Source organism: Salmo salar, chromosome ssa26 (assembly GCF_905237065.1).
Source record: "Salmo salar chromosome ssa26, Ssal_v3.1, whole genome shotgun sequence".
Lineage (NCBI taxonomy): Eukaryota > Metazoa > Chordata > Actinopteri > Salmoniformes > Salmonidae > Salmo > Salmo salar.
In genome coordinates this window covers 20595954-20610957 of record NC_059467.1, presented here as the reverse complement: position 1 = coordinate 20610957, position 15004 = coordinate 20595954, and the positions used below count along the sequence as shown (strand labels likewise).

General features: G+C 42.7%; 1 protein-coding gene across 6 annotated transcripts in view; it reads left to right on the top strand.

Annotated features, from left to right (window-relative positions):
- Window positions 1-219: 219 nt before the first annotated feature.
- Window positions 220-15004, top strand: part of LOC106587339 (E3 ubiquitin-protein ligase Arkadia) — a 44892-nt gene continuing 30107 nt past the window's right edge. For 3 of the 6 annotated variants that reach the window (XM_014175654.2, XM_014175652.2, XM_014175649.2), the window contains exons 1-2: window positions 223-654; window positions 11661-12640. In XM_014175654.2, the coding sequence (XP_014031129.1) occupies window positions 11746-12640 (895 nt within the window). In that variant the 5' untranslated portion in view covers window positions 223-654; window positions 11661-11745. Of the gene's footprint in view, window positions 655-11660; window positions 12641-15004 lie in introns of all 6 variants that reach the window. The other 3 variants (XM_014175650.2, XM_014175651.2, XM_014175653.2) reach the window with 3 other exon arrangements.

The following is a 15004-nucleotide window of genomic DNA, read 5'->3' as shown; positions in this document are numbered from 1 at the left end:
ACATTCACAGTGCGACTTCAATTTGTTTTGGTCAAATTAACTAGTTATTGTCTTTTGTTGGATTTAATTAACAACATTCCAACCTTGTTTAGCAGGATATGTTCCAAATATGGTATTACTCCACTATTTGTACCCATTTGCATGTTTCAATGGGGGACATTTATTTTGAAGGTGAATCGCAAATTCCAGGCACCTTTGTGGCTAATCCTTATTGTGGCTAGCTTCACACAAGTCCAGCAACCCAACCTAGGTGCCAGCGAGAGTAAACGGACGAGTCGACCTGGGTAAACAACAGTGGTCGCCTCGAAGAGGCAGGAATGGGGACTTCATCGAGGGCCCTGATGGCAAATAGAATGGAATGTGTGTTTTATCGTAGAAAAAACTGTATGTATTGCGTAGCGTGTTAATATGCCACATAAAGCCAGGAAAAATAGCAAGTATTTTTCTCTCGGGTCTTTAGCCAGGCGCTGATTTGTAACGACGTTGGTATTGCCACGGGCCCACTTCGATTTTGTTCCTGTTGTCAGTTTCACTACCCGGTGACTGTCGTTCGATCGCGATTTACTTGTGTCCCTTATTTAAGTTTATCCAGGGCATATGTAATTCAAAGGAAGCCACGAAATAACACAGAAGCCCACTTTCAAGAGAGTACAGGTATGTGTTGAGTCAATATAGCTAGCTAGATAACTGTCTTTGTTTTTCTCTCAGCGTTAGCTGGCTAACACGACCAGACAGTAGCCAGCGTACTGTAGCTAGCTAGCAAGCTATTGTTTGCTCTGAAGATTCAGTAGTTAATGTTAGCTTGGTACGGTAGTAGCTAAAATGTCTTGTTGTGAGCCATTTTTGTGGGGGTTGGATAGCTAATGAGTTAGGTAGCTAGCTACATTGGTTATTAGCTAATATGATCTTATCAGCGAGTTCATTAGAAACACAACATTTGATTGTGAAGCTTTGCAGCTCTTCCATCTTGCTAACTAAGTAAACTAGTTAGCCAAGGCCATGTAGCTATAGCCATTTCTTTATTACATTTTACGATGAACTCGGACGTAACCCAAGTAGCGAACGTTAAGTTAACCAAATAAGACAATTACACGTAGAACTGACTTAATTAAACGTTAGCTTACTAGTGCTGGATAACGTTGGGCAACATCAAAATGTTTTGTATCTGTGACAGACACATCAGAGAGGAGGATGATGATGATGAATGTTAAATCATCATCATCATCATGATGAAACTGCGCTGTCAAATCAGCCTGGTAGCGTTTTAGGTTTGTTAGGTTTGTTGACTTAATATTGCTAGAGAAGAAAACAAAATGCTGAAGACACTTACAGCAGTCATTTGAATTATGGTGTGGCTTTGGTTGTAATCTTGATGCATTATGTATAAAGATTAAATACAGACAGGCTTGTACAATTAGTATGGTTAGGTACCTAAAGAGCCATAGACCAAATTAGGAAATATCTCAGATTGAGGCCTAGTACAAGCCAGAAAACATTAGGCAAATACTGGCAATGGTTAATAAAAAAAAAAATGCATGAAGGAGAACATTGTCAACCGAATGACTCATTGTTAGGAAACTTGATGTGTACACTTGGGACCAGTCAATCGTTAATTATCCTGTCCTAAATTCTTCGCCCTGTTCCAGTATAAGAAGCACCAATAATTCTTCCCTCATTACATGTTTTGGTTTGTGTTCACGATGTTGATGCCACTCTTTATCTATGATAGAAGACAGCCCATCTCATAGTGACAATTTGGAGAACAATAACACATCACTGGATAGATTTAAAGCTGCAATATGTAACTTTTTGGGCGACTCGAACAATTTCACATAGAAATATGAGTTACAGATCTGTCATTCTCATTGAAAGAAACACTTAATCCCCGTTTCCATTGGCACTTCGAAGTCAACCCAGGCTGGCCTGGCCTTGGTGGGCAAGCTCAAATGGCATTCCCCCCCCCAGAAATGATAAATTATGTCATGTTGCTAGGTAGCCAATATGTGACTGTAGCTTGCTTCGCTGATGTTGCTTGCGAACAAGATGTTGAATAATTGAATTCACCCTCACCATGCGATCACAAACGTTAGTTACCCTATACTCCTGCCAGTGCCAGCCAACCACGTATTTAGCTTGCTGACGTTGGCTAACTAAACGTTAGCGTCGTTGTTAGCATAACTAATAATTCCTACCTTGCTTACCATGGTATTGGCTATTAGCTAGCTTTCAATACGACCTGGCTAGCAAAAATGTCAACTCTGATTTGCTAGTTAAGGTTAGGTAGCTAGCATTTGAGTGCTGACAGTTCTCATTAAAGTTTGTGTAGTGTAATAATGAATAAAGGACCCAGCTATTATGGTAATTTGTGTTATGTCTAGCTACTGCAGTACTGCTTGTCCATGTGCTAGCTAACAGCAACAAGCCCAGAAAAGCTAGATAAACGTATCAGCAACCAGCAGTGATCCGCTTGGTGGTTGCATAGTAATGGCGTCACCAACCCGAATTCGAATCGAGCTGGCGCCAGTTGTGAAACTAGGCTGCGTTGGCCCGGGTTTCCCTCGACCCAGGTCGAATCTGGCCAAATTTCAAGTGCCAGTGGAAACGGGCCTTTGGAAGCGGTAGCTCTGTTCTGTGTTCTATTTCTATGCTTACGTTCTTAAAGTTAGTTTTTGCGTCTTTTACTTTCGGTTTTGTACACCAGCTTCAAGCAGTACAATGATTCTCAACACTATACTTGCTTGTTTTGTCACAAACTGAAATTAGGTGAACTATTATAAGAAAAGGCTTGGACATCTCAAATACAGGCTTGAGATAATAGTGCCATGATGTAGGCCTATTTCAATACTACTACAATTCTGTGGGCAGAACAGACGTGATTACTTCTGATGAACATTCATATCACTGTTTTTATCAAGTCAAACTGAAACTGACAAAAAAATTAACCATGCTGATGTGCTGAGGGGAAATGCTGAAATGGGCCCCACTATTATCATTCTATAACTGTGCCACTGCTCTGCAATAAGGCATCCAGTGGGTTTTAGAAGCTGCCATAGTTGCAAGGGAATGTGTGTAGCTACAATTAAGTTTATTTCTAGCTCATATCATTTTAACGGTGCTCTGCCATTTCCTAAAATTATCAAGGATCTAGTATATAGTACCATGTGCTAATAGGAAACCAATGCTTAATCACTCAAGGGTTGTCTAGGTGTTCCTTCTTTGAATGCAAAAAATGTGTTTATACAAATGGCCGTTCTTGTCAACGCATTAGGTGATTTCCATCCACTTTGCAGAATGTAATGCTGTCAATGTTAGCAGTGCTGGTTGTGTCATACGACATTAAATCAAAGAATCCCTGTGATTGTGATGAGGATGATATCCTAGCTTCTCAGAAGGGCCTGTTATAGCGGCAATGTATGAAGTACTGTGCGCTTTTTGTTTCTTGGCCAACATGTTGGCTACCTTTTGTAGAGACGAATGTGTAACTTCCTGTTCTGCAGTTCATTGCACTGTTGTGGCGTTTTCTACAATTATTGACTGGTAGAGGTACTGCATAATGAGTTCTGATACACCTCACAATTTGAGTCACACCTTGCACAGAACACATTGACAAACCTGCACTAAAAATAGTAAAAGCTAAATTAGGTAAACATTTGGGATAGGTTAATAATTTATGTGTGTCCTTGCGTAGGTGGTAGATTTGTTTTTTCTGCAGCCATTGCTGAAACTGTGTACTGTGAAGCTCAAGATAGGTCTGCGTTGTGCTCCTCAAGGAATGAATTAAAGCAGTTTCCCATAAACGCCCTCTCCTCTGAAATGTCTCCACCTTGGTGCCAGGGGGGATTGATTGCCAAGGTGGCTGTCCACTGAGGCTGCTGTGTTGCTGAGTGTCATGCGCTGCTCGCTCTGTGGCACAGGTGCTCATCAGTGGCTCACAGGGGGAGCCCCAGAGGATCATGGTTTGGGGCTTTGGTTCCCTGGCAGCAGTTATACATCGGAACCCAGGGAGGGGGCATCTCAGAACGCCCCAGTTCCCAGAAGTCTCCACCTGCGGCATCTTCTTCTCTCTCTTTGCTCATGAGATGGAAACACAGATATGATACATGAGTGTTTTCATGAATACTGTATCAGGTATTTGTTCAGTGCTACTGTCAATGTTAGTTTGCTTTAGTAGGCTAGGCTACACATTGAGGGCTCCTGGCCAGATAACCTCTCCTGTTGTCTAGTTTGTGGGGTGGATATCGTGTTTTAATGGTAGTCAACTCAGGGCTGCACGAATCCTCGAGCTGTGGAGGATTCGTGAGGAAACTTGTCAGTTTGGATTCCAGCCCTACCGGCATTAAATCTGACTTCAGTCCTCAGCCAGCCCACATGGCATGGTTTCTACACCAACCTGTGCTTTCTTTGGCTGGAAGGTCTGCTCAGTTTATATTGGGTAAATGCAGGATGTGAGTGCTTTCCTACCTACTGTGATGATCCTTAGTGATTGACCCGCTCAGGGTTCAGTTGCTGTTTGAAGACAAGCACCCACACAATCCTTATGTTTCCTGCAGGCTTCTACCTACTTATGGGTCAATGGGGTTTAATATGCATATGGAGAATTCCAGCGGAAGGTCAACCTGAGAAAGTAATGTTGTCCTTTTAAAGTGAAACCAACATGCCAATATTGTATACACTCCCCCCAAGGGGTACTATAGACAAACACATCAAACTTTTAATTTATAGTTTGTCCATTCTGTGAGATATTTAAAATTTGTGGTTTTGCATGCAAATGTAACATCCATAACTCTAGAATCACTCTTGTCACTGACTGACTGGGTTTTGCAGTAGGTTTGCATTCTAGTGTATGCTCACACACCAAATTACACTCTGCACTACTTTCCTGGTGCAGATTTGAACACACTTTATAATCACTAAATAAGCTAATAGTGCTGCATGCTCACGTCGTATGGTGTTGTGTAACGTCAAGATCTCAGGGTCAACGAATGGAATGCAGTATTTGCTATAGCTACGGCGAAAAGGCTGTGACCTGACCACTGTTGCTGGGTGCTTTCATTTCTCTTTGCCTGAGATGTGCTACCGTTGGGCCCTATAAAATCTGTTTAAATTGTTGCCCAATTTGTTTCTCTCTCAAATTGTTTTCTCTTTAGTTTTCCCAGGTTTCTGAAATGTTCCTGTTTGTCAGGTTTTCGCTCTCAAAACAACACGTTTTAATAGAACATCCAATTTTGTTGTTTTTCTAAGTCCACAAAAATGCTTAACAAACCAGGGGACAATTCTTTAGGTGTGGGAAGAATGTAAGATATTTATATTTTGGCATGTAGTTACCCTTTAATTCAAGTGAGCAGCTAGCAAGAGAATGCTGTTATTATAGCAGGCATGATGGTAGAGTTTGCTAAACAAATACTCACGATATCATTCTGGCAGGTAAGCATAGGCTACTTTGTAGTTAACATGAATTGAGAAAGTTTGGGAGAGCTTTTCCATCAGACGACGGGTTTGAATTAGCATCATCGCTAACGGCTACACAAAGTGGCAGACGCTCGCACCTCACACAGACAGGCATTCTCATTGCCTCTTCAGAAAGTTGCAGGAAATACATTCTGTTCTTGTCTTATGATAAACTTAGGCAAATGTATTACTTTTCAGTACATTTACTTGATTCCCTACTAAGTTCAATATGTTTTTGAATATTGTTGAATTCCGTTTTAATGTCTGGATTCGGTGACACAGTAAATTCATGTGTTTGATGATTACACAGAACAGAACCTTCACTTACTATAATGTGTGCATTCTTAGAGCCTATGCCACTAAAGCCGTGTTCACATTGGCAGTTTGAATTGACTCAAATCCCTTTTTTTTTTTTTTTGCATATCTGATGCAAATGTCCTTTTCCTGCAGTCTGAACAGCCAAAAAGGACATGGAATCTGATATTGCAAGCCACATTTGAAACCACGCTACGTGGTTTGAAAGCAGATACAAATCTGATTCCTGGCCTTGTCTGAAGGGTCAAATCTGATTTATTTGCCCTCAACTGGTTTTTAGACTGCTATTTGGCATATCTTGTTGCTTGCTAGCTACTCTGACAGTTTGACTAGAAAGAACATGTTAGTTTGACAACCACACACTAGAGGTCGACCGATTTTTAATCGGAATGGCCGATTTTTAATTAGGGCTGATTTCAAGTTTTCATAACAATCGGCATTTTTGGACACCGATTATATTGCAATCCACGAGGGGACTGCGTGGCAGGCTGAACACCTGTTAAACAAGTGCAGGCAGCAGGGAGTGATGGTAAGTTGCTAGCTAGCATTTAAACTTATCTTATAAAAAACAATCAATCTTAACATAATCACTAGTTAACTAAACATGGTTGATGATATTATTAGTTTAACTAGCTTGTCCTGCATTGCATATAGTCGACGTGGTGCCTGAAATTGTCACTTGTCTTGCGTTCAGTGTAAGGAGAGTCAGGGTATATGCAGCAGTTTGGGTCGCCTGGCTCGTTGCGAACTGTGTGAAGACCATTTCTTCCAAACAAAGACCGTAATTAATTTGCCAGAATTTTACATAATTATGACATAACATTGAAGGTTGTGCAATGTAACAGGAATATTTAGACTGAGGGTTGCCACCCGTTCGATAAAATACGTAACGGTATTTGGAGCACAAATAATGATTTAAATACCACCAATATTTATCTGTTTACGTAACAAAGTGTCTATATCCACAGTAAAACGAGTCCTATATTGACATGACCTGAAAGGCCGCTCATCAAGGAAGAAGCCACTGCTCCAAAATGCCATTAAAAAAAGCCAGACTACGGTTTGCAACTGTACATGGGGACAAAGATTGTACTTTTTGGAGAAATGTCCTCTGGTCTGATGAAACAAAAATAGAACTGTTTGCCCATAATGACCATCGTTATGTTTGGAGGAAAAAGTGGGAGGCTTGCAAGCCAAAGAACACCATCCCAACCATGAAGCATGGGGGTTGCAGCATCATGTTGTGGGGGTGGTTTGCTGCAGGAGGGACTGGTGCACTTCACAAAATTGATGGCATCATGAGGCAGGAAAATGATGTGGCTATATTGAAGCAACATCTCAAGACATCAGTCAGGAAGTTAAAGCTTGGTCACAAATGGGTCTTCCAAATGGACAATGACCCCAAGCATAAAACATGGCTTAAAACCTCTTGAGGACCCCTTTGAGATAAAATCCTGTTAACGGGATTGGTTGGACAACAACCAGTGAGATAGCACGGCGTGAAATTAAAAACACAAAAATCTCAAAATTAAAATTCAAGTATTATACGGCATTTTAAAGATAATCTTCTCGTTAATCCAACCACATTGTCCGATTTCAAAAAGGCTTTACGGTGAAAGCAGAACATTAGATTATATACTCGGAAGGACTCCCACTTCCACAAGAAATGTTCATTTGTTCTGCAAAGTCCATCATTTATATCCAAATACCTCCGTTTTGTTGGCCCATCAGAACACTATTACAATGCCATGAGGCGTGGGTGCAAATCCATAGACGAAAAGTTCAAAAGTTCCATTACCGTTTGTAGAAACATGTCAAACGATGTTTACAATCAATCTTTAGGGTATTTTTTAACGTAAAATTGCGATAATTTTCCATCCGGACAATAGGTATTCATCCCAGAAGAAAAATTACGAACAGTGCACGCGCATCACGAGACCACTGTCCTCAGACTGGCCACTGATTGACTGAGCCACAATTTTCTGCCCGGTAACAGGAGACGGATGAAACCAGTTTCTAAAGATTGTTGACAGCCAATGGAAGCCTTAAGAGGTGCAACGTAAACCCTATGTCACTGTAGTTTCTCAAGGGATTCAAAAGAACTAAATTTCTCATTTCTCCCACTTCCTGGTTAAATTTTTCTCGGGTTTTTGCCCGCTATATGAGTTCTGTTATACTCACAGACACCATTCAAACAGTTTTAGAAACTTCAGAGTGTTTTCTATCCAAATCTACTAATAATATGCATATTCTATTTTCTGGGCCAGAGTAGTAACCTGTTTAAATTGGGTACGTTTTTCATCCGGCCGTGAAAATACTGCCCCCTAGCCCTAAGAGTAATATTTCTAGTAGAAATATTTATTTATTTGTAATAATGACAATTACAACGAACACTTTTAATTTAACTTAATATATTACATAAAAATCTATTTAGTCTCAAATAAATAATGAAACATGTTCAATTAGGTTTAAATAATGCAAAAACACAGTGTTGGAGAAGAAAGTAAAAGTGCAACATGTGCCATGTAAAAAAGCTAAGGTTTAACATCCTTGCTCAGAACATGAGAACATATGAAAGCTGGTGGTTCAATATTCCCAGGTAAGATGTTTTAGGTTATAGGAATTATAGGACTATTTCTCTCTATATGATTTGTATTTCATTTACCTTTGACTATTGGATGTTTTATAGGCACTTTAGTATTGCCAGTGTAACAGTATAGCTTCCGTCCCTCTCCTTGCTCCAGCTGGGCTTGAACCAGGAACACATCAACAACAGCCACCCTCGAAGCAGCGTTACCCATGCAGAGCAAGGGAAACAACTACTCCAAGTCTCAGAGCGAGTGACGTTTGAAATGCTATTAGCGCGCACCCAGCTAACTAGCTAGCCATTTCACATCGGTTACACCAGCCTAATTTTGGGAGTTGACAGGCTTGAAGTCATAAACAGCGCAATGCATTGCGAAGGGCTGCTGGCAAAACGCACGAAAGTGCTGTTTGAATGAATGCTTACGAGCCTGCTGGTGCCTACCACCGCTCAGTCAGACTGCTCTATCAAATCATAACATAACACACAGAAATACGAGCCTTAGGTCATTTAATATGGTCGAATCCGGAAACTATCAGTGCGAAAACAAAACGTTATTCCTGTTACATTGCACAACCTTCAATGTTATGTCATAATTACGTAAAATTCTGGCAAATGAGTTCGCAACGAGCCAGGCGGCCCAAACTGTCGCATATACCCTGACTGCGTGCAATGAACGGAAGAGAAGTGACAATTTCACCTGATTAATATTGCCTGCTAACCTGGATTTCTTTTAGCTAAATATGCAGGTTTAAAAATATATACTTCTGTGTATTGATTTTAAGAAAGGCATTGATGTTTATGGTTAGGTACAGTCGTGCAACGATTGTGCTTTTTTCGCAAATGCGCTTTTGTTAAATCATCCCCCGTTTGGCGAAGTCGGCTGTCTTTGTTAGGAAGAAGTAGTCTTCACAGTTCGCAACGAGCCAGGCGGCCCAAACTGCTGCATATACCCTGACTCTGTTTACAAGAGATGTGACACATTTTCCCTAGTTAAAAGAAATTCATGTTAGCAGGCAATATTAACTAAATATGCAGGTTTAAAAATATATACTTGTGAATTGATTTTAAGAAAGGCATTGATGTTTATGGTTGGAGCAACGTGTACCTAAGCGATGATATGCAACGCAGGACAGGCTAGATAAACTAGTAATATCATCAACCATGTGTAGTTAACTAGTGATTATGATTGATTGATTGATTGATTGTTTTTATAAGATAAGTTTAATGCTAGCTAGCAACTTACCTTGGCTTCCTACTGCATTCGCGTAACAGGCAGGCTCCTCGTGGAGTGCAATGTAAAGCAGGTGGTTAGAGCGTTGGACTAGTTAACCGTAAGGTTGCAAGATTGAATCCCTGAGCTGACAAGGTAAAAATCTGTCGTTCTGCCCCTGAACAAGGCAGTTAACCCACCGTTCCTAGGCCGTCATTGAAAATAAGAATGTGTTCTTAACTGACTTGCCTAGTTAAATAAAGGTTAAAAAAAAAAAAAATTGGACCAAATCGGCATCCAAAAATACCGTTTTTTTTCTCTCTCCGATTGTTATGAAATCGGCCCTAATTAATCGGCCATTCCGATTAATCGGTCGACCTCTAATTTCTACCACACACACAAATTAGTGAATGTGCTAGAAAGCTAAACGGCTAGCTAGTTGACTGCTGTGGCTAGCCAAAAAGGACTCGTTTTGAAAGTTGGCTCATCTTATCCTCGAGGCTTAATGTCTTATTACATGATGCATTTATACATTAGAAGCGACTGGGAAACGTCCTTGACGCCATTGTTGTCACCTTAGCTTGCTACATAACTTCTGAATGATTGGTGGTGGTGCTCCTGCTTCCTGCTTCCTATCAGCCTACACTACTGCGCCCACACCTGTCGTTACAATGACAACTAGCGTAGCCATGTCAGCAAAATAATTTTGACTAAACTCCAACACATCCAATGTGATTACTTGTAACTTGCTGTTTGGACAGTCAGTATTCCAAAGCGGTTTTGAAAAACCAAATCGATTTGAGCATTAAGGCCTGTAGTGTGAACAAGGCTTTATACCATAGAGTTCATTGTTTTCATATTGAGCCTTGTGTCAATACACAGGATATTGCAGGCTGGAGAATGGCAATTAGTATGTCTTTACACATTACTGTTTAATCAGTACGGCTTCATTAGGCCATCCATTTTAAGGCTTCTAAAGGATAGCTTACAATGTCCAATTCAGCTCACTTGTGTCATTTAAATAAAACACATCTCATAAAGTAGGATTTTATTCTGAATCTCAGTTTGAGGTGTTTACTGGTGGATCAAATATAGGAAAACACCACACTGCCAGCTGTGTGTGCACGTTCTACCACACTAAGAAGTAGGCTAATGAACTGATCCAACGTGCCTTTTTTAAACAGATGGCTGCTTTCATAATTCAAAGGATTTGAGGTGACTGCACTGAAGCAGAAGACATTTTACTCTGTCCTACCCTTGGTGAAAGGCTTCTTTTTGAAGTAGAAACAGTTTGATTAGACTAGACAATTTTAGGAAAGGAGGATGTGTGAGGGATGGAGAGGGGAAGCATGATAAATGGTGAGGGTGGGTGGATAGGAGGAAAGCGGTGAGATTAGGCCTATATGAAGGCCTAGAATCTTCCATCTTGGTAAGAGTTTGCGCGAGGCTAGTGTTTTGATGCCAGCATGCTTGTTTTTATTTACAAGATCTATATCAAAGGGATGCGTGCTTAGCATTGGTTGCTTGTAGCCTGGTACCTTCTGAAGCTGTAGATAAGTGAGTTCTCCAGTCGATTCTGTTCCGGTAATGCCATTATGAAAATGTCTCCTAATCTCCCCACGCAGCCTTTCCATGGTTTTATCACTCTACAATAGAGAATTGAGCTGGAGACATTAAACTGGTAAAAAATATGCTCCAGTGTTTGTTTCCACCTTTTCCATATTGCCAGGCTGCATGACCTTACTTTGCTCATCAGTTTCCTTCATTACAGCATCAAGCCTAGCGAGCATACTGAGATTAGTCCCAGATTACCACCCAGTCTGAGTCATGCACTGCCAGGAATGGATAATACAACAAATGCTACACAACTGACTCAGCCCAAGGCCTCAATTCATTTGCTCTCACAAACAAACCATGGTGCACTGTTTTTGCCTTTCTCCTCGTACACGACGAGATAGCGAGCTCGTCTATATTACCACAGCATGTAATTATTATCATAATACATTTAGCCCATCTTTCTGTTTTATAAATTGCCTCCATTAACAAAGTGCAATCATTATTTTTCAGCATGTCTAACATTTATCTTCTCTTGTTTCACAGAACTAGGTTAGTTGCGGTGCCGCCAATGGACCTATAGGAGCTGGTGGAAGTTTAGTTGGCATTGCGTCTGCGTGGACCAGGCAGCATGAAGAGTGAGGTGCCCTCTGAGGCCCAGGGCAGACAGGAGCACCTGAAGGGTCCACTGGCCAACCCAGAGCCCATGGAGACAGCCAAGAGCTTCCCTGCCAACATGGAGGTGATCGGCAAGGCAGGCAGCGAGTTTTCACCACTGTGTGCCGAGACCAGACACCGGCCCCTGAGGGACATAGGGCCCCGCAGAGACCCAGACAGGGGCCTGCCCGGACGCAAAAAGCGCAAGAGCCAACAGCCAGGGCCCTCGGACTGCTCCCTGAAGGAGGGTCGTGTCAGTGAGGGCTCTCTTCCCCTTCAGCGCCACCAGCCAGATCTCTTGGAGCGTCGCAGCGAGGACGAACGCAACCCAGAGTCCTCGTTCAGTGACTGTGCCTCCTCTCCCTCCTCCAGCCTGCGCTTCGGGGATTCGGACACTCTGAGCTCAGAGGAAGAGGTGGAGGCTGGAGGGACGGGAGCAGCAGGGGGACCGCAGCCCCCACAGCAGGCGCCGGTCTCCACTACAGGGGGCGGGACAGGGGTGGGTCTGCGCACCATTCTGGGTCGGACTCGGGGAAGCCGCTCTCATAAGTGGGCACGGTCGGAGGTGGAGCCGGTGCTGCTGAAGCGGCCGTGTCTGAGCGGGCGGCGGTCACTGCATAGGAAGCGGTTTGTGAAGCCTGGGCCCGGCGGCATCCAGCGGACTCAGAAGCAGAAAGAGCGCCTACTTCTCCAGAGGAAGAAACGGGAGGTAATCGCTCGCAGGAAGTACGCGCTTCTCCACAGCACCAGCAGCTCCAGTGAGGAGCTGACCACTGAGTCATCCTCACCCTCGTCCACAGAGGCAGAGGACGAGCTGTATGTAGACGGCAGCAGCAGCAGCCAGCCAAGCAGCGCAGCTGTGGCCACAGGTAAACTCACCCTCCTTATGCACTCTGGTCTGTGCTTCAGACCTTTTCTCTTACACACACATTTTAAATCATTTTATTTGAATTACACATTACAGTCGAAGGATTCGAACATTTAATATGTCATGTATATATGGACATTTATGGATACAGAAGCACATTCTTCTCCATACAGCTACGCTGCCCATGACCGCTGACAGAGCAGTACCTCGCTAGCTGCTTTGCCTTTGTCCTACGCAGGTCTGCAATCTGAAGCCCACATACTGTCAGCCTATGTACATGGCCGAGGCTCCCAAATATCAGCACTACAAAGTTTGCAATGATAGCCAAGGCTGTTCAGACATGACACAAGGGGCTGGTATTTCAGCAACTTGTCAGTAAAGGTCTGCTCCATCTACAAGTCAAAAGAGTAACCCGCTTCCAGAATGAGCACCCCCGCCCCCACAACAACAATGGCTGGTATTTTGTGAGAAAAACACACAATCCCCGTAGAGAGGAACATCTTCCTCACTCTGACACTGAGCTTGCTATGACGTATGACACGAAGCTGCTCTGACCAGGGTAAATTGTACTGATCATTAAACTCTTACATTTTAGTGATTTAGCAGATGCTCGTATTCAGAGCGACTTACAGGAGCAATTAGGGTTAAGTGCCTTGCTCAAGGGCACTGACAGATTTTTCACTTAGACGGCTCGGGGATTCGAACCAGCGATCTTTTGGTTACTGGCCCAATGCTCTTAACCACTAGTCTACCTGCCACCCCACAAAACAGACAACAGGCAAAGGAGTCGCTCACTGTTAGCCAGCCAGCCAGAGTTGAATCACAGATAGACTCCACCCGTAGCACCGTTCACTGCTGTCCAACTGCTCTGTTTCCCAGCTGTCTGCTTTGCAGGCCTTGTTAGTATGGAGTGGGGGTGGGGTGGGGAGGTCATGGACTTCCTGATGTTGCAGAGCCAAACATCTCATACTTTTGTCCACATTAGTCAAAGTCTGTTGCATCACACCCCAGAAATGTGTTGTCAAATGAATCTAATGCAAGCTAATTTTGGTGAATCAGCTTTGCTCAGAATTGAGATCAATTCCATATTTTTTGCCTCGGAGAAAAGACTGAGCAAAGGGATGCATGAATGGCCTTCAGAATGTACATTTACAGTGTGTATGTACACAGCCTATTCCTACAGTTTTATTCAGTCTCAGTGTAACTGTATTGGGGGGAATATATTTGGCCTCTGTGGTGTTCTCTGGAAATGAGATGTGTAGCCTGGGGGCCAAGCAACCATTACAATGTTTTTGTTCCTTCTTGCTGAAAGATGTCCTACCAGGGCTATTTGAAGACACTCAGAATTGGGATTTCTTTCACCAGGCCTGAACTGTTTGTTGTTTACGGTCTCCCTCTCCCCCATTATTTGGAAAGACACTTGATTTGGAAGTGAACATCAACCGAATGCTCGTTACACTCTCAAACACACGACTCCAGTAAAATGTTACTTTATTCAGAGAAAATGATCAAAATAAAGCTCTAGTAAAAGATACATTCCTCCTCTGATCGTGGAAGAGACCATTTTAATCCCTGAGCCTAGTTTGGTTTGTGCCTGACCTTCCCCGCTCTGTGTGCTCAACAGCAATGAGAAAAGCTGCCTAAATATTGATTGATGAATTAGCTCAGTCAGAGCTAGGCTATTTTATGAACAAAGCACAATATCACAGGACTAGGATGGGTGTGGGTGTGTCTGTGGGTGTATCACATTTTATTGGTCACATACACATGATTAGCAGATGTTAATGCGAGTGTAGCGAAATGCTTGTGCTTCTAGTTAAGACAGTGCAGTAATATCTAACAAGTAATCTAACAATTTCACAAGTACCTAATACACACAAATGTAAAGGGATGGAATAAATATATACATAAATATATGGATGAGCGATGGCTGGGCGGCATAGGCAAGATGCAATAGATGGTATAAAATACAGTATATACATATGAGATGAGTAATGTAAGATATGTAAACATTAACGTGTAATTTTGGCTACTGATTTGAGTCAGTATGTAGGCAGCAGCCTCTCTGTGTTAGTGATGGCTGTTTAACAATCTGATGGCCTTGAGATGTTTTATTTATGTCTATTTTTCAGTCTCTCGGTCCCAGCTTTGATGCACCTGTACTGACCTCGCCTTCTGGATGATAGCGGGGTGAACAGGCAGTGGCTCGAGGTAGTTGTCCTTGATGATCTTTTTGGCCTTCTTGGGACATCGGGTGCTGTAGGTGTCCTGGAGGGCAGGTAGTTTGCCCCCGGTGATGCGTTGTGCAGACCTCACTACCCTCTGGAGAGCCTTGCGGTTGAGGGCGGTGCGCTTGCCGTACCAG